General features: G+C 34.5%; 3 protein-coding genes across 4 annotated transcripts; all 3 read left to right on the top strand.

Annotated features, from left to right (window-relative positions):
- Nucleotides 1-3,761: 3,761 nt before the first annotated feature.
- On the top strand, nt 3,762-4,500 carry LOC110424784 (Toll-Interleukin-Resistance (TIR) domain family protein). Its single transcript, XM_021439474.1, has 2 exons — nt 3,762-4,252; nt 4,374-4,500. Exons 1-2 carry the CDS (start codon nt 3,762-3,764, stop codon nt 4,492-4,494), a joined length of 612 nt encoding a protein of 203 aa, XP_021295149.1. The 3' UTR covers nt 4,495-4,500.
- A 4,553-nt stretch (nt 4,501-9,053) lies between these two features.
- Nucleotides 9,054-13,001, top strand: LOC110424060 (alpha-galactosidase-like). Its single transcript, XM_021438547.2, has 13 exons — nt 9,054-9,454; nt 9,539-9,597; nt 10,600-10,656; nt 10,789-10,927; nt 11,070-11,145; nt 11,223-11,281; nt 11,360-11,425; nt 11,507-11,590; nt 11,723-11,787; nt 11,958-12,040; nt 12,119-12,259; nt 12,386-12,526; nt 12,661-13,001. The coding sequence occupies exons 1-13, from the start codon at nt 9,291-9,293 to the stop codon at nt 12,754-12,756; spliced, it is 1,230 nt and encodes a 409-aa protein (XP_021294222.1). The 5' UTR covers nt 9,054-9,290; the 3' UTR covers nt 12,757-13,001.
- Nucleotides 13,002-15,695: 2,694 nt separating this feature from the next.
- On the top strand, nt 15,696-17,255 carry LOC110424149 (NAC transcription factor 25-like). Of its 2 annotated transcripts, none has more exons than XM_021438659.1 (3): nt 15,696-15,949; nt 16,027-16,358; nt 16,473-17,255. In XM_021438659.1, the coding sequence occupies exons 1-3, from the start codon at nt 15,766-15,768 to the stop codon at nt 17,034-17,036; spliced, it is 1,080 nt and encodes a 359-aa protein (XP_021294334.1). In that variant the 5' UTR covers nt 15,696-15,765; the 3' UTR covers nt 17,037-17,255. The 2 variants fall into 2 exon arrangements, with proteins under 2 accessions (XP_021294334.1, XP_021294335.1); XM_021438660.2 differs by having other exon boundaries at nt 16,051-16,358; nt 16,473-17,254.
- Nucleotides 17,256-20,432: the final 3,177 nt, after the last annotated feature.

Here is a 20,432-nt window from a genome sequence, read left to right as displayed (position 1 = left end):
GCTAAAACGTGTGCCTTCCAGCCAGAAATATATGGTTCCATTTAGGGGTTGAGAGGGGCCAGAAGACACTTGGATTCCCCGGCCTGGCAAAGCTAGAGTTCCCTGTGTTAGGCCCATGCTTCATGCACCAAGCAAAAAGGTTTCGTGGAATTGGCCCGAACAGAGGAAGTGCAGTAGTCAATGCTGAAACTAGAATAGAAAAAGCAGGTGGGGTTTACTTCTTCTAAAAATGATGGAGTTTCAGGCAAAGATCTCGTGTTTAGTCTCAAATCTGAATGACCAAAAGCTTCTAACTTTTGGAGGTGAAACCCATCTTTGGGATCTAAAGACAATTCTCTTTCTTGATGTGGAGGTATCGGCAGGGCAGGGGGCAGAGCCCGGTCAAGAAAGAATTCAAAAAAGTTGATATGAAACCGAGTTCATTTTGATTTCCACATTCCCGAGTTCATATGACTAGAAAAGTTAGGCTAAAGCACTACTACTCAGTCGCATGGTTTGCTCAAAGTTTCTGTGATAAGAAGGATGACTGAATCAAACCAAACTTCACAGTTTTCCAATTCAATTGATCCCATAATTCTGATTAAAAGAAAACCAACAATTGATCCAACATAAGCATCCTATATTTTCAATGTTATTCATGTTTTATATCAATTAATCCACCCAAAATAAAATCATGTCTCAAATAACAATTCGATGCCAAAATTGTAATCTAATAAGAATTATAGTGAAATAAGATTATTATATTCATTAATCAAACCTCAAATTTTCAATTTAAAGTTTTGAATTCGTTTGTCATCGTGATGAATCAATGATAATTTCAAGTAAAATTTTACACTCAAAATGAAAATCATATAAGCTTTTAATTTTCTATTATACAAAACGTTTATTTTAATCTTAATAATTGATGAATGTATCATTTTTCAGTAATCATGAAAATTCTTTAATAAAATTTTATTTTTTCCCCATTCTCTTTGAACCGGTCGAATAGAGTTTAGAATAGTCCTCTATTTTATTTTATTTTATTTTTCACTTTTTGCACTCATGGCAGTCCACTAAACCTTAAACCAAACAAATCTTATAAACACAAATACTTAAATAGTTCCAACCTTTTTTATTTATAAACTTCATTTCCCTTTAAATATTTGAATTCGAAATCTCTAAATTGAATATCCTTTAACGCTATCTTCAAACTTTAACCGGAAATTATTCCTTCGGAAGCCATTTACTTTGTGCCCAAATTAAGGGCTGAACTTGATTACTTTGTTGGTTTCCCTGTAATACCCAAAAAAAGGAAGTTGTTACAGTCGTATTTGAATCTTCAATACTTTTGACCTAATTACAAAGAGACGTATGCATATCTACAATAATTAGTAGGCTGGAAAACCATAATTAGCCAAAAGAAAACATATGACGAAGCTTTGATAATCTTCCCAGAAATTAAGAAAATTCGGCGGTTTGAGTTGTCCACTGTGTTTTACATTTCCAATTCTTGGCATTCAAGCTTTCTGTAATTACGAAGACAAGTTGCTCCACGCAGTTTGCAAACCTCCAAAAGGTTTTTTCGGCCGCCGCTGCTTTTTTATTTTTTTTATTTATATAATTTTGTCACCACCATGAGAAAAAGAGTTGTCCGGTCTGTCCCCACCTTGTTGGCTTTATTCTCAACCCTAATTCAAGACCCACATTTTGCAATTGGTGAGTCAAGAGTTCATACTATGCTTGTATCAAAAACATTAAACGATTCCTTTGTATTCATTGGCAAACTGCCAATTTTATATTACTACATTAACCTATGAGATTATCAAAAATTAAATCGAATTAATTTAATATGAATTTCTTCTTCAATAAATATTTGTTGTTTACGTGACATATATGTAGAAATCGAATTATAACTTCTTTGTTGTTTTTTGATCAATGTGAATATCTTATTATCATAACGAATTAATCATTGATCATTATTTCTATAAACATGTACGAGTCTATTAATCGTAGGATGTTCAATTTTAAATTTCCATTTATAAATCAAATAATGGCTTAATTAGCTGCTAATTATGGATTGATCAACCATGTGAAGCATGAGTGATTGGCAGATAGACTAATTAGGGGCAGAAACTAATTTTGCCACAAGTGCAATGGGATTTGACTCGTAACAAGTGATCTAACCTTTTTGCATTTGCAGACAATCGTAAATGGATATTTTGCATGCTTCATGAGACATTTCATATTATTCTTCATTTGTGTATGGATGTGCCCCACGACTTTGAATTGCTAAATGGCAATGGCGGCTAGCTAGCTAAAATGTAATAGAAAACAGCAACAATACAAGCAAGAAATGCTAAGTTGCTTAATTTGAAACCCCACCATTTCATGTATTATTTTGTATCCATAGTCCGAACTTATCAAAATGAAGCCTTAATATATTCTAAACATATATTAAATTGTTAAAAAGTGAAAAGAATGTTAACTCAAAATTTCATGCTATATCCCACATTCTATTGTGGCAATTCTTCGTAGCTTTTATCAGTTTTTTAATAGGCTCTCAAATCTTTGTTGGCCAAATAATTTTTTTAAAAAAACCACTGAAATTATTAAAAAATAAAAAAATAATGCAAATAAAGAATTAAAATTTGGTAAAAAAGAAATACTGGTATACTTATATCCGAGCATTTTGTTCATTGGTTAATGCATTATCTCTCTACCTAAAAAAATGATATATATTGAGATTATGTATCAACTTATTCATAACAAATGCAATAATGATTTCCTCGCATTGTACAAAAATAAATAAATAAAAAGATCATTTGGTTCTGTTTGGATGATCGGAAAAGTTGAGAGGAAAATATATATATATTTTAAAATAAACAGGTGGTTAACATACAAAAACCCATTTCATTTTGACAACTCTTAGTAAATTAAATTTCTTTCTGTTAATGTTTTTAAGCTAGCTATATGAAATTGAAAGGCAGAAGAAATTCATGGTATTTTCTTTTTAGCACTTTTTTGTGAAAGCAAAATAAAGCTTTAGTGATCCTCTAGACAGCTCTTGATTCTAGAACTCAAATTAATTTAATGACAAAATTCCATTATGTCCTAAAGGCCCCCAACACATTTTCTTGTGATATATAGTGTTTAATTCGGCTTGTTGTAGGTTATTCTATTTCCTGCTTTATTAGACAAGACAATACCCCCAGCATTAATCATCATTAATCACTTTTTCTCGTAATAAAAAAAATTGAAATCAAGAAAGAAGGAAGAAAGGGGACCATGTATATGCCCTACATCATGTTAATTTTCAGACCCCATGACGGGCCCAAGAGAAAGGTTTATCCTCCCCTTAATCGTTTATAGTAATATACATATTGAGGAAGGACTATGTCAAAATTTAATCGAAAAACTAAATAATAAAAAATATAAACCCATAAACGTGTTTGAAGGATTATGCAATTCGCAGAAAAGTGTTGAGAGGTCAAGTAATCAAGGCTTTTTTTTTTCTCTTTTTTTTTTGGGTTATGCTGTCAAACAAAACCGTAGAATTCTACAATTCTTCGCATTGAAAATCAAATTCACCCATTAAACAAAGTTTATCATGTGTAATGTGAAACTATAAATACGAGGTCTCTGATCAGCGTCTTAGTCCCGCTCCGGCTCTCTCCAATAACTTCCATACAAAAGCATTTAAACCAATTAGAGGACACTTGGAACTCGATCAAACTATATTTACCTTTGAATCATTCCTTTTGGGTTAGCTTCTCCAAGGAGCCATGCAGCAACGTTGTGCTTCATCTGCCAAGAACTTGTGCCGCAAAATCCTGCAGCCCCGAACCGCCATCCAGGCAACTACTCGACCTCCCTGTGATATCTTTATTAACCATCGTGGGATCGATACAAAGAGAACCATTGCAGGGTTGCTTCATGACCATATTTTCAGGCTGGGGCTAAGGCCTTTCCTGGATAGCAGGAACATGAAGCCTGGGGACAGGCTATTCGAGAAAATCAATCCGGCTATCCGGAACTGTAAACTTGGTGTCGCAATCTTTTCGCCCAATTATTGCGACTCCTACTTTTGCCTTCATGAGCTTGCTCTCCTAAAGGAGAGCAAGAAAAGAGTTATACCGATATTTTGTGATGTGAAACCGTCTCAGCTTCAAGTTAAAGATTACGGAACACGTTCAGCCAAGCAGCTGCAAAGGTTCAGCTTGGCTCTTGAGGAGGCAAAGTACACCGTCGGACTTACATTTGAGACTTCAACAGGGTATGATCACTATAACTTTTTTAATAGAACTGAAGTTTCTTCCTTTACAATTGATTTTGCATATATATAGTTCCTCTTTTTCTAACTAATTTTGCTTTCATTTCCTTTTCTGGGTATCCAGGGACTGGTCAGAATTCTTGAATACGGCAACCGACGCTGTCATTAAGAACTTGGTGGAGGTGGAAGCCGAGAATTCCAGCAAGAAAAGTACATTTATTGTTCAGGATCGTGAACAAGAATGAAGATTCTTTGTTAAATTGTACCTTTAACCGCAAGGTTCTTTCATTTTTTTATTCCTCAATTCAATCAATTTTTTTGTGTAGGAGGAAACCAGGTTTTCTTCCTAAACACTTGGTAGGGAGATCTCCAAATAAGTTGTAAAATTTTGTAAAATTCTTCTTCTTCTTCTTCTTCTCTTTCTTTGATCTTCCATCATTAACAATAAGTGAACAAATAGGTGCAATTCTAAACCTGTTGTAACATAGATTTTGGACAGAATTATTCTTTTGTAATACGTTCAAGATTCAAATAAATTTGCTTTTCTGTTTCTTCATTGTTCCAGCATAAGCCTGTAGGGTCTTCTCTATCTTTCTCTATCTTTCTTCGAAAGAACTTGAACATGTGGGAAGAAAAGCTGGTGCGGATACAACACCGAAGTTTCAATGATGAATCTGGGTTGATACCCAGAAATTTAATTAAGAGTGAGTAACGGCTATTTGCTTCATATGAGAAAATTTCTTGGAACGTTGCATCGATCTGTCACCGCACTCTAGTGAAGTTTTCATGAATTTCTCTCAACAGTGTTGTTTTAGAGCGGGAAATCTACATATATATATATATATATATATATATATATATATAGCGTGTACTATGTATAATTAACGTAAAAAAAATAGAAACAGAAGCAAAATCAAAGATTAATTATTATATTTGACTATGAAATTAAACAATAGCATGCAAGCTACCTAAAACTGATATGCATAAATTTTTCAGATGGTTAAGTCCACTGAATATAGTACGTAAGCATGGGTTTTAATTAACTTGGTTGCTTGGAAGGTGTATGCTAGTTATCCTTTTACCAATTGTTTTGGAAATTTAATATATTAAGTTCAAGTGATTCTTTATTACATAAATTAAATAAAGGTTCATATTTGATATATGGTCAATATATAATATTTATATATTATCATTTAATTGCCGAATATAACAATATATATTTTTAAGAATATATCATGATGTAAATGTGTAAAAACGAAAATTTGAAAATTTTTTTGATTAGATATTTTTAAAATCTATACATTAATCGTGTATCAAATATAAATTCATTAAATGATAGATATGATAATTTTATAAAATAAAAAATTACCATCCACAATGTAATTAATGCATAAAAGAAAAAAAAACATGATTATATGATAATTTTATAAAATATTAAATTTGTTATTCAACACGTATGGTATATGATTTTATAATAAATAATACTCTATGTTTCATATATATATATATATATATATTTAAAGAAATGAAACATTGTTTTTGGGAAAGGATAAAAAGGATGAAAATTTTTGAAAGAAATAAAACTTTTTTTCTCTTTAATTTGGTAAAAAGGAAATTGGAAGGATTTTTATGCATATTTCTATACTTTTTTTTGAAAAGTGTATATTTCGATACTTATAAATCCAATCATAATGAAAGAAAATGGAAAGAAAAATTGAAATAAAATTATGCACTAAAGGAAATGAAATATTATATAGTCTAGCAATTGAAATGAGTTATCCTATTAATCATTTTAACCTGAAATTTTTTCCCTTCTATTTTCCTTCTCCTATACCAAATTACTGGAAAAAGTAATATTTAGTTTCCCCTTCATCTCCTATCTTGTTTCCCTTCTCCTCCATTTTCTTTTCACCCCTATCAAGCACAATGAACAAAATATATAAGAATCATCTGAAAAAATAATAATAATAATAAAAAAGAATATGCAGTTTCCAATTGTGATAATGATATATTGATGTATCAACATTGACTTTTTTTCTCTTTATCTTAACTATAAAGCTAATTGGAGAAGATCTATTAGCGTTGACTCTGAGGGGTTGAAAAGAAGAAGTGATTTACATGGTGAAGTTAAGCCAAGTATCACATGCTCGGCTAAATCTTTGACGCAATTTAATTTGCAAAGAAATGATGGGGATCTTTCCTGGAGTTTTGGTAGCTTTTAGATTCCATTGTTTACGGTAAAAAAAAGAAAAAAAAATCAAAGCATGCTTCCCCATTAATTATTTCTAATTAAATTTTTTGTTTCTTGACATACATGTATATCAAAGATCGAAAAGTTTATGAAAGTATAATATTTTATCAAAATTAAGTCGGATGATTTTTTTTTATAAATTTAATTATTTATTATAGTTGAAATAATAGAAAAAGACTATGAGATATATGTTAACGTTAAGATTTGGTTTGGATATTTTATTTTATATATTTAAAAAATAAAATATATTCATGCTTTTATAGAAGAGATAATAACTGTTAAATCGATAAAGTTTTTTCTTTTCAAAAAAAGAAATTGATAAAGTTCGAAAAATCTTTATTTGTTTTTATTAAATAGGTCAAGCAAATAAAGGGAATTTTTATGTTCTTTTTTATATTGTCCTGGTACACTACCGTTACGCAAGATAGTTTTATAAATTTAGTTTTGAATAAATGAAAATTTTAATTTGTTTTCTTTTTTAAAAATGAATATTGAAAGTGTCCCAACTAGAATTGACCTTATTTGGGGATCCAAAAAGAAATGCTTCCAAATTTTGAAGTCAACTGCTGCAAAGACGAATTTCTCTCCTTCCTAGTCATGGTAAAAGATAACAGTATCTCTCGTGATTCTAATTGCCGTCTACTTTCCTTTTTGGGTTTTGCCCTTTTTGTCTTTCCACGTTTAATTGTTTCCAAGGACATGAAAGCAAGAAAAACATGCGTGTCCTTAGAAGGTTTACATTCGCTATAACAGTTCATATATGTTTTTGGTAATGGATACACACTCTATATAGAATTAGTGCAAGTAGAGATGAATTATGTAATTAATTGTAATTTGATTTAGTTAAATATAGTAATGTTTTACTCTTGAGTTCTTGACTCAAATGTTGAACCAGCCCTTCTTGTCCCTAGCTTATCATGCGAAACATGCCTTTGAAACATTTAGGTGGGCAATAATTTTTTATTGTACCGTTTGGGTTTCGATTAATAGGTTAAAATTCTGATAGAACCGGTGGGTCATTGACCAAGTTAAACATATATGATCGTCGCTTGTCAGGTGAACTTCATCGACGAAGCAACAACTGAGGAATTGTTTATACATGAATATATTGCTGCTATAATATATTTGATCTTGTGCATGGAGTTGAACCTATGACTTTAGCATTAGAATAAAAAAGAAATTAATGGGTGGGAATCCTAATCAAAGCACGAGCCAAAGAATTCTGGCTTGTCGTTCGGTATGAATTATGAGCCGACATTTAGAGCAAATCAGCAGCTTAAACAAATGGTATCAAGCAATAAACACTTTTCAATTTCCTTAACGGCCATTGAGCAATCACTATTCAATTATCAAGTTGTTGAAAACCCCGTATCATCCACATTCGCTTATGCCCAAACCTGCAGCCTGCTAGCTGCCAAACATAGCCTGGTCATCCACATTCGTTTAGAGTACATCTGATGGAGACAGAGGTGTCCAAGCCTCATGCAACCCTGCTCTGTCACTAATCTGAGTTGTCCTAGCTTCATCCATTATCCTACAAACTGTCGCGTGCATTCAGCTGCAAAGGAAAAGCTCCTCCCTAAAAGCCACAACACGGTGAAAAAACTGACAAGAAACCAATTCCTCCCTCCTTGTTTTGCTCAGCTGCAACCAGCTATCCATTGAAAGAACCCCAGGACACACCTCCCTCCACAGAAAATCATCCCGGGCACTGCAACATTTATCCAATAAGATGCCTCGGGCTCCAAGATTTTGTTTGTTAGGGTGAGATCTCCTATACAATATCCAAGACCTTAATGGGGGTTACCCTTCTGTATTGAAGGGATAAGATCCATGACCTTCCCCTTGACTCTCTCGTATCCTAGTACCAAAATGAAAAAAGTTTGACATATTCAATTGATAAGTCTTGGAAAGTGACACAAGCTTGGTTTACTACATGTTTGCCATTCAGATTAGAATTCCATTTTCTTTTGTATTCTCTCATACAAAAAAAAAAAAATCTAACTCATATCATGGATAAGCTGTGGAGGTGACACAAGTTTGACTAATATTTTATGAGATTAATATAGTTATCCCTCTTTATGAGGAAAAAGATTCTTTCTGTTGGCTAAGAGAAAAAAGCTTGGAAAGTGATACAAGATTGGAGGTGACTGACCAACCCCCAAGGGCCAAGAGAGATAAAAGCTTCAAGATTGATATCTCTTCACTCCCCTTGAATTGATTCACTACACAATTAATACTTCACGAAATTGTTATAACAATCCCTCACTTAGAGGGATTAAATTTGTTTATAATTATCCAAAGAGGGATAAGATTCAAGATATGAATCTTACTAGAAAAATCTTGACTTGTTGATGATCAATTTGATAAGTCTTGAGAAGAGATACACAACCATGGTTTTCTACATCGTATAATGTTGTTCTGAAAATTGTTATATATACAGAGGCTTGGAGCCTGGAGGCTGGTCAGAGTACACCTATGATTTAACAGTTGCTTCTCTTTTGCTTTGTGATAATGTCATCTGGATTAGAAAAGGATACTGAAGTGTCCCACAGTATATAGGTAGCAGTAAAAGCAAGGATCGTATTTAAGAGGGTTGTGCCCCAACCGACAACCGGTCAGTCACCTCATTCGTGCACTGTCAAAGGACTGTCCTCTTCCCGATTCCCATCCCGCGTTTTCACATTTCTTGAGCATATTTATTTCACTCCAACTACAATTCAATCTCTACTTTCGAAAACCAGAAATATTTCCTCCCTTTCCTTTTCTGTTGTTTTGCTTTCTCATCATATGAGTATGGCAAAGGGATTCAGAGTCAAGTTTCTTTTTGTTGCTCTTCTCAACCTTTGGGCCGTCCACCAGGCGGCTTGTTCAATGAATGTCAGTAGCCATGGACATCAAACTCACTCTCGGTTCCTTCTGGACAATGGGGTTTCTCGCACTCCTCCGATGGGGTAATCCTGTTACTTTTGCCTTCTTTATTTTAAAGGAGATTACATTCTATATATTTAATAACTGGAGGTAGATCATTATTGCAGTTGGAATAGCTGGAATCACTTTCATTGCGATTTAAATGAGACGATTGTAAGGAGTACTGGTGAGCTTCTCTGTTTCAACCAATAATAACAATGTTATTTCATGAAGGATTTCATTGAGCTGGAGCCTACTTTGCTTACATGCGTATCTCCCACTCTCACTGTTTCCTCCAAAAGATTGATTAATATTTTGTTGCAGAATAGATGCTTAAGACCACCACCAAGCAGCGTTACGGCCCCTTTGGAAAGCACAGTATAATTGCTTCCATTTTCAATATAGTTGACTTTGAATATTTCAACAGTGGACACCCTTCAATCTGCAGTCTTTTTTAGTGTTTCTCTTTGATCCAGTAATTAATTTTGGCTTGAATGCATTAAAATGCTAACCTGAATTCTATACTTTATAAACTGAACCGTCTTTCACTCAACAAGAATTGCCTACACACTCCCTTATTAGGTTCTGAATAGGTCTAACTACGGAATTCTTGATATTGAACTGTAGCTTATATATTATCTTCTTGTTTCCTTTTACCTTTGGTCTTTTTATGGCTCAAACTTCTATTCATTTAATATTGCAGAATAGATGTTTAAAATTGTAGGCCATGATCTTTACTTTCCTTGAATAGGACCATCTTTTCCTATGCATTTAAAATTTGGTGCATCTTCTCTACACCTAATTTGAACGGACTGACTTTGAATTTCAATTTCTTACTCCAAACTACATCATATGGTTGTTGGGTTATTTATTTATTGTTTTCTGAAAATCTTGTGACTTCTTGCTGTCGATTGTTAGTTGACAGAGTATTCATTGCCTCTGCCTAAGTGAATTTCTCTTATGTTATGTTCTTAATTAATTAATTGAATCTTTTTGTCCTCATCTAAATCTTTAAAGGAACAAGCTGAACTATTTCCTTATGTTTTGACCTAGAGTCATAGACCAAGAGTCGAATATTTGAAATTGCTGGAATCAGAAATCTTGGTTTAATGTTAGGATTTCGAGCTGAAATATTTGCACATCTTTCCAACATGGATTTTTACTAGTTTTGTTTTGTTCCTGAGAACAGCGGATGCTCTTGTTTCAACTGGTTTGGCAAAACTTGGATACAAGTTCGTAAATCTTGGTATGAATCAAAAACAAGCTTTTCTTAAATCCTTTGGCCAATACCTGTGGATTCTGTGGAGAGTTACCAAATAAACCATAATGGTGATTACAGGAATTGTCTCTGATTTACTGATTGGTTGTGTATGAGCAGATGATTGTTGGGCTGAAGGGGAAAGAGACAAGAAGGGTAATTTAAGGGGCAAGCTCACTACCTTTCCATCTGGCATTAAGGCCCTTGCAGATTATGTTCATTCAAAAGGCTTGAAACTTGGGATATATGCCGATGCTGGGTAAAATGTCCCTGAATTATTTTGATTATGTATAAATAGTGTGATCATCATGGTGCATGTGGCATACTTGAAAGTTTCTTTTGCATATAAAAACAAATATATTAAGTGTTTGAAAGTTCAAACCTTTGTTCCATCTCCACAGTAATAGAACCTGCAGTAACCAAATGCCTGGCTCTCTTGGGCATGAAGATCAAGATGCAAAGACTTTTGCTGAATGGGTTGGTGTCCTTAAGGTTGCAACTATATAATTTGCTTAAATACAGGATTCCAGCTGATGGGGACTTCCTTTCTGTAGGGGGTTGACTACATAAAGTATGACAACTGCTACAATGATGGTTCCAAAAATCGAGGGAGGTAAAATCAATTGTCACTGGAGTTTATTATATTGAGCATTAACATCTAGTTATGTAACAAACAATATTCTTTGTGAAGATATGTGAGGATGAGTCGTGCATTACAAAAAGCAGGCCGCCCAATCCATTACTCTTTATGCGAATGGTATGTGCGTATGAAGTTTATGACATCAGCTCTATGCTAAAATTTAAGGCATGTTCCTTAAACAGTAGTGTATTTTTCCAGGGGACAAGAGAAACCAGCAACGTGGGCTGGTGCATATGGCCATTCTTGGAGGACTACAGGGGATATTAATGACACCTGGGCAAGGTGTAGTCCTTTTTCTTCTTTTATTAATGTACTCTGAAGCTGATTAACCGATTATATTTATGGATTAAACATTGAATTAGTTGTTATCATAGTTTCATTTGAGTTTTTCATTTTCTTTTTCCCCTTTTCCAGTATAACCTCAATTGCAGATGCAAACGACGTTTGGGCAAGATATGCTGGACCTGGCGGGTGGAATGGTAAGCGCAAACTTTTAACTTCTGCTTCTGCTATGATTTTTTTCTTCAGTGCAAAAGGTTGCAGCACTGTTTTAAGAAATAACATAGCTAATTCCGTAGCTACTTTGTTCATTCCTTTTTTGTTCAATCTTATTTCACTAATTTGAGTCATAATCTCAAATGCACAATAGATCCTGACATGCTGGAAGTGGGCAACGGAGGAATGACTGTAGAGGAATATCGGTCTCATTTTAGTATTTGGGCTCTTATGAAGGTGTGTCTCTTGATTCTACCCTTATATTTATCTTGCACGTAATGTTTTGTGATTATATAGTAAACCTTTTCATGGCAGGCTCCTCTGCTTCTTGGATGCGATGTTTCATCTGCAAGCAGAGAGACTCTAAGTATCATTGGAAACAAGGAAGTGATAGATATTAATCAGGACCCACTAGGAGTTCAGGGGAGGAAAATACGAACCAAAGGTGGCCTTGAGGTAGTCTTTTAAACACTGTATTCTTCAATTCATATCCACAGAAGTCATCTTGCCAAACCCACTAAGAAAAAAAAATGAAAGTCCGTACATATGATTGACCACAATTTCCTCATCAACACGATACAGATTTGGGCAGGGCCATTATCAGGGGGAAGGGTGGTGGTAGTGTTATGGAACAGAAGCCACGCTAGAGCACCTATCTCCGTGGGATGGAGAGAAATTGGACTCTCTCCTTCTCGTCCTGTCACTGTTAGGGATGTGTGGAAGGTATGGTTCCGCCTTATAATCCTCTCATGATTTGAACTAACAATGGATCTCTTATGTTCTTCCTTTATGATGATAACAAATGAATTGGTGACATCTAAAGGCTGCCCTTAACCTTCATGATATTTTTGTTGCAGCACAAATTTGTTGCAATGAAAAGGCGCTATAGATTGACTTCAAGCGTGGCCTCTCACTCTTGTAAGATGTATGTTATGACACCATTTAGAGGTTGAAGGAGGCTCTTAAGAAGAATTCCCATTATTTGAGACAATTTAATTTGGGATGATTTAATAATTTTAGTCTTTTCATTGATGCTCCAAAATTAGGGAGATCAGCACTGGGACTATCTGCTGCAAAATATAGTGTTTCTAGATTATCTTTCAGTTAAACCATGCCAAGTCTTCTTTCCTTTTTTCCTTTTATGTGAAATTAGACCATGCCAAATGTTAAACAAAAAGACTTTTTATCCATATGGATGTAAATTCATTGTCCTCTGATATGATTTACACATGTAGTCTCACTAGCATCTAAAGCCACCGGTTCTTACCTAAAGAACAAGTGTAGAAAAGGTGCTGGTAGTCTATGAACTCTGCTTATGAGACCTGGCCTTCAATATAAAAGGATACGAGCTCCACATGTGTGCAAGCCACAGCTTGGACAAATCTGAATATTCAAAGATTTTCCTGCGGAATCTTGACTTTGCAGCTTGGATCAGTATAGGTTGCTTCAAAAAGCAACTTTCCTTGATCCAGCCTCCTTTTGAGTTTTGACTTCATAAGAAATCTCAAAGTAAAGCAACATTTTTACTTTGGTCTTCATGTGATTGCTTGATGTTAAACTAAAAATGTTCATTGGCTAGTGAATTCATACGTACCATCCTCATTGTTTAAGGTAAATCATCGAAATGACTACTGATTTCTGGCATTCCCAAAGTTCTCATGTCTATCAACAATTTTTACAAGAGACCATAAAAAAAAAATCTGTTATTATCTCTTTCGTTTTCAAAAGTCAGCTCCATGGCCAAAAGTTTGGTGATATCTCATCTTCTATTAACAGTTAGAATTGAGAAAAGAGCCATTAATATTTTGTCCTTTACTTGGAAGTGGACCGGGACCAATATCTTTCCTGATAATATTAACTGATTTTTGATGAAGACATCCATTTTGGCGTAGCTACAGCTGCTAAAGATAAATATTAGCCTTTCTCTACTCACATTGCCATACCGTTTCCAGTTATGTCTACCTCTGAATTTCGAAAAGGCACCCATTACTTCACATTTGTGAGAACAAAAACAATGTCAATCTCTGTTGAAATTAAATGAACTTCCATGAAAAAGGATTTCCTCCTTTATGAGATTTATTGACCTGGGAAAAGAGATAGGATGATACTAATGATTACAACATGAGGTGCTTTTCTGACAAATTATGAAAGACCATCCCTTTGACAGGCACTTTTGTCAGATTACAACTAAGTTTAAAAGGCCAGCTCTCAATGGTCCTACTAACTGCATCAGATTTTCCCCCTAACACCATTGCTGATCAAAGCTCCAAACTTTTCAGTTCCAAGCAGTGAAGCTTTGAAATTCTTTTCTAAGAATTGGATCACAACAGGTATAGTAAGGAAGAATAAATGTCAACGTAATGTTAATGGGGACAGTAATGCTTAAAATGAAATTGATGATGGGTACTCTTAGTGTCAAGCTACTTGAACTTTTGTTGGGAATGCATAACTATTGGCATTTACATTAACATTATAAATATATTGCTACGTCAGGCACACAAGACAGAAGAAAATGTAAGTAGAGCCATAATAAAGATCTTGCCAATGAATTCCAGGGAACTACCAGATGGTTTAACTTCAGCATGGTAACCCAGGTCAGCAATACCGGTGGAATGGGATGCAGAATATATAGTTTCTGTAGCTAAAGAAGCAACTGATCAAGTCTAACATGCAAACTTAACAGAGCTCCTTGTGATTCTATTGTTGATTATGATGCTTCTAAGCAATCAAAAATACAAAAAAGAACTCATGGAGGATTCTAGTTGATTTTCTTGGTTAGGAATTTAGGCAATGAAATTGCATTTCCCTCGTGCTTTTTGTGGTTCATTACACGAAATCTGTGATAGCGTATCATCTATGGAAAACAACGTCCAACAGATTTGGCTCTGTACTTAAGCAAAGAGGCAGTTTGGCCATAGAATTCCTTTCGGTGGCAAAAGAAAAGAAACCAAACTTGAAAGAGAACACGTGTATAAAAATGGGCAGAGGATTCTTAGATTTTTCCAAAAAAAAAAAGGAAAGAAGTGAGATAGATAAAGATGATTGGAATTAGTAGTGAGAACGTGCTCCAGTGAATAGACAACCGCACACACCACCATGCATTTCCTGAAGGCTATAGCACAAGCAAACTCCAAAAGATAAAGGCGCTATCAAGGAAAGCATGCTACCTGTAATCTATATATACATATATTCGGATCAATTATGGAAGGAAAATGACAACCTGCCAGGTCAAAGACGGCCCCTTGTTCCATGGATTCTGCCTGATGTTCACTTGGTTTTTCGCTTTCTTATTCCCACCCTACAGCAGAAAATTTTCATGGTTCTGCCAGGTAATCTCCTTGCTAGTTAAAGATCAATCAATTTAATGTATACTTATCTAGAAATTTACATGGGAAAAGTTTGCAGGATGCAATCTAGAAATAACCTTCCTTGAGCAAGTTTTACAGTATGTAGTGATCGTTGCATTGCTGTATGAGGTGAACAATTGCTGAATGAAGAAAGCATGGGTCGAGAACGCACATGCAAACCCACACACTCCCTTTTCTCTTGAAAATTAGTTTTTGGGATTGTGGGTGTTACGCTGTTGCATAGGAAAAGCATGACATGGAAAGCGTATAGGCAGTTCCAAACCTACGACCCCAGAAAGCTGCCCCTTCCCAAATTTGTTGCCTTTTGCCCGCTTATGTGGTCCCTACCACCCATTCCCAACCACGTGTCACAATAACCTTCACTCTAAATATGCCACGTGTCATCCGATAACGGGTGCCCACTTGGCCCTTCATCAGAACCTAGCAGCCACTCTTTGTCCCCCTCCCCCATACCCCTCTCCCCCTACCTTATAACATTAACATCATATCTCTTTTGTCCATTATTTTTCATTTACCTCAATAGTCTTCAAGTTCGTAGGTTTCATTAAAGTTAAAAAGAAAAGTTTAAATCCAAGGTTAAATTCAGCAAAATTAATGGAGAGTACAGATTCATCATCTGCCTCGCCGCACCCGCAACTCCCGCCAGGGTTCCGGTTCCACCCGACAGATGAAGAGCTAGTGGTTCACTACCTCAAACGGAAGGCTGCTTCTGCTCCTCTGCCTGTTACAATCATAGCAGAAGTTGATCTTTACAAGTTTGATCCATGGGAGTTGCCAAGTACATATCCAGATTTACTTGATCACCATGTTTTCATTGATCAACCCATATTTAGTTAATTACCTTTGATGAACAAGTCTTTGGATTATGCAATTTTGTAGGTAAGGCAACCTTTGGAGAGCAAGAGTGGTATTTTTTCAGTCCTAGAGACAGGAAATATCCGAATGGAGCAAGGCCTAATAGAGCCGCAACTTCTGGTTATTGGAAAGCCACAGGGACTGATAAGCCGATTATAACTTCTAATGGAAATCAAAAGGTTGGTGTCAAAAAGGCTCTAGTATTCTATGGAGGTAAGCCTCCAAAAGGGATTAAAACAAATTGGATCATGCATGAATATCGCCTTGTCGACAATAATTCTACTTCAAAGCCACAAATTGCTGATGTAGCCAACAGGAAAGGTTCTTTAAGGGTACGTACGTAATCTGTTGAAGTCGCATAAATTTAAGATTTAGATCACTTACTGATGTGTTTTTTCCATCTTCTCCTTCTCTTTCTGCTTTATCTTCTTGGTTTCTGTTTTCAGCTTGATGATTGGGTTCTATGCCGGATTTACAAGAAGAATAATACCCAAAGACCGATGGAGAGGGACAAAGACTATTCCACAGTGGGGATGCTAGCAACACTGCCAACTTCTACCCATCACAATCCAAAGCCTCCTACATCGAAAGCTACAGGTTATGGTTCATTGCTAGAAAACGAAGCGAATTTCTTCGAAGGGATACTAACAGGAGAAGGCATGCAACACAGTTCCATTTCACAAATACCAGCTGCCTCTTCAAGCTCAAAGCAAGATCTTTCCATGTCCTTAGCTTCTACGACGACAAATGCATTCCCTGTTAAACGTACAGTTCCTCCACAGTACTGGAATGAACCAAATTCTTCATTTGGGTCACAAGCCGGAAAAAGATTCCAGGGTGATCTGAATAGTAGTAGCACAGCTGGCATTGATGATACCAACTCCTTTGTTTCTTTGCTCAATCAGCTACCTCAGAACGCTCCATTTTACCCTGGCACGCTCGTTGGATCCTTCGGCGATGGCGTTTCCCGGCAGCAGTTTATACTTCCTAGCGTGAATTGGAACTCTTAGTCTGAGTTTTTCAAGGCCTTTGATGGTTGTAAGTGTAGTTAATTATTACATCTTAGTCATAATGTATGAAATGATTCAAGCAGGATATAACCAAGGCTAAGAACATTTTTATTTTTTTGGCACTGTATAGTCAAAAAAGATTATGATTTATGCTCTATATTAGCCAATAAATAATTTCCTTCGAGGGATACAAGTATGGCGGATCAATATTGGTAAGGTCTTTGAACTTACTCTCAGTTTATTTTCAGCCATGGTTTCTCGCTACACTGATGGAATAAAGGACAGGAAAACATACACCTTTTCAAAGCTAGAGAATTAAACATGGAAGGGAATCTTGATTGTTTAACAGCTAATCTTGATTTGGGAAGATTATGGTGATGCCATATTCCTTTGTCCTTTCATGTTAATAGCTTTAATCCTCTGATCAACATCAAATCTACATCCGGGGCGGCATCGTTAGAATTGGATTTCTCCAACAAGGAGAATAACTCAGGCAGCTTGATTTTTCTCATAGTCATAGATAGATACATACATGGATTAGTTTGTTATATATAAAGTTTAATATAGATTGATCATGAAATTAGATTTTCAGGTGAACAATATTGAAAGTTGTATAATGAATATAGACATCATACAATTTATTAATTCAAAAAAAGCTACTACTAAATATAAAATTGGGAAAGCCAAGCCTACCTCGCTAAAAGAATTTGTTATGAGAGATATGAAAGAATCTATTTGGGACCATAATTTCCAACAAATGACGTACGATTATTCCAAATGTCATAATCAAGCTGTTGATTACCCAACATTAAGAAAAATAAAATAAAACATAAAAAACTTTTTTGGGGTTTCAAATGTCAATATGGCCAACATGATCTGCCTTTTTACTTCAGCTCAAGACTCTCATGTTTCGTCCTGCCATTAGCCTGTTGAAAAAGCACTTCACCCCAAAGTGTCTTGCCAATTTTCATTGGTTCAGGCTGTGGTCGATCGTGTCATTTGATCATTGCTCTTAAGGAGGAATAAACCAATAGGTTTCAGATTAAAAACACTAATGAGATTAAACATATAATTATGGTTTATCAACATGCTTAATGTTTCATGATTATAGTTTAAGGATATGATATGAGGTCATTTTCATTGTATTGATTAGACATGGGAAGATTAAAGCATATCTAAGTAGGTTATCAAGGTCATTTTGAGCACGATAGCAAGACCTATACACCTCCGCAAAATGGTTTTTGCATACTTTGTTGACTATTTATGGGGGCCATCTTACCTCATTAAGAGGAATCATAGCTTAATTCCAAATTAATTAACCTTAATAATCACTTGTTTCCCTTTCTTGGTAAAGATAACAGAGGGAATTGTTTTTTCCAAGATTAGTCTAGTTCTAGAAATGGAAATCATGGTATAAAAAGTATAAACAACTTTTTATGAATTTTGGATCTTTATGATCTGATCTTTGTGGAATATTTCCTCATTCAATTAGAAATCCTCTCTCAACATGCCCTATAAATTATGTAGTAAATGAATTAATTGATACCCATTTCACTATCAATATTATTCATTATACTCCACCAAACAAACATTATTTTGTGTAAATTAACCTTGTAAATGCTTTTATTTTTTCTGAATATAGAAAGAAATACTTAATTATGCAATTAAACTATCTACATATCTTTTGCTTATAGCCCAAACCCTTTTTGGACTTCAAACGTTGATCGTGGGCAAATGCTTGAGAGCCCACTAAAATGTTCTAATGTTTAACAAGATTTTATAGGGCTCGGGATCATATCTTACAAAGTGGGCTAGAGCCCATTCGTTTAATATTGGTTTCTGAATTTTTTTTTTATGAAGTGAAAAAGTACAATTTTCATACAAGAAGCCCAAAAGAAATTCAAAAATATCTGAATAGATAATGATAAGAGAAATTGACATTTTAAGTATAATCTATAACTACTCCCAGAAGAGTCTTACAAATATCAAATATGCATATAAAAAATTACTATTATGTATATAGATTCTTATGATCACACAACATAAAAAAAAAAGTGGAATTAAGATATAACAGGTTAACATATAAAAAGTTATCATATATTTCAAAATAAATAAGATTCACAATTTAATAATAATGGTAAGAACTTTATAGAGTAATGAAAAATTTTAAATCATTTGAATGGAAACAATATTTTTTGTCATTTGCTAATTAAAAATGAAAATTCTTTTTTTTTTCTTGTTTTTTCACATTTTTTTTCCTGCTAGGTATGGCTTGCCCCACTGGCTGTCAGTATCAAAGTTCTTTAATAGAATCCAGCCAAATTGACCACCAAACATGTGTTCCTTTAATAAAGTTTACATTGACTTTCCACGCTTCACATTTTTACGCACTGATCTTGTACGAGCTTGCGTAGGGAATGACGATGATGGAGATTTAGCATAAGGCGGGTCTACGGCCAAAACATTTCTGAAAATTAGTATGATTTCTGTGGTCATTAAGCTTTCGTACAACCTTCGACCCCATTCCGACCCTGACCCTCCGACAACCAGCCTGATCAGGTAACGTGCCTTCTTAAACAGCTGAAGCTTAAATTGCAGTCCCGAAACTTTCCTATAACAATAGTTTCGAGGTTTCACATTCCTTATTCAAGCTTATAATTGTGCCCCATGACCAAAGAAACTTGAAAATATGGACAGGTTTTACGGTAAAATGATATGATGCTCCGCATCTAGAAAAAGACAAATGCACTATGGGAAGTTTCAGAAAATTCCAAGGAATACAATGTGTTTCGAACATGTAAAGATAGACATATATAGAAAACGACTGGAGCTAAAACTAGAACCACAAAATAAAAGAAAGGACTTGCTGCATGGACCTAACATGTGTGTGTATAAATGAATGAATGGTGAAGATAAATATATTAAAAAAATGAAAGACCATAATGGAGGAAAGCTCAATTTCAAAGTAGATATTGTCCACATAAATTTAGAAGTAATTATGAGAAATAACACTTTTCATAACCTCAATTTAAAAATATCATTCATTATAATTTTAATTATTTTTAATTAAATTTTGACATAACTTGACAATAATATTCTTTAAACAATTTCAGACAAATTAAAATTTTAAAATTTTTGATAACTTAAACCTGATTGTGAGTAGGTAAATTAATTAGTTATTACATTATTAGTTTTTAAATATTGTGAAACTGATTTTTAAGTATTACGTGACTTAATCATTACATCTTTGATTTGAGGTGCCTTATTAACCAATCACGTAATGCCTATCAAGTAGTCATGCAATGCTTAGGAACGCAATGATTAAAAACTAGTCATACAATGTTCAAAAATCGATTATACAATGATCAAAAATCACTAAAACTACTAAATTTCATT

The sequence above is a fragment of the Theobroma umbraticum genome, unplaced genomic scaffold (genome assembly GCF_002168275.2).
Source record: "Theobroma umbraticum cultivar Fairchild unplaced genomic scaffold, ASM216827v3 scaffold_204.0, whole genome shotgun sequence".
Lineage (NCBI taxonomy): Eukaryota > Viridiplantae > Streptophyta > Magnoliopsida > Malvales > Malvaceae > Theobroma > Theobroma umbraticum.
Note: the sequence above shows the minus strand (reverse complement) of the source record. Positions and strands in the feature narration are given on the sequence as shown.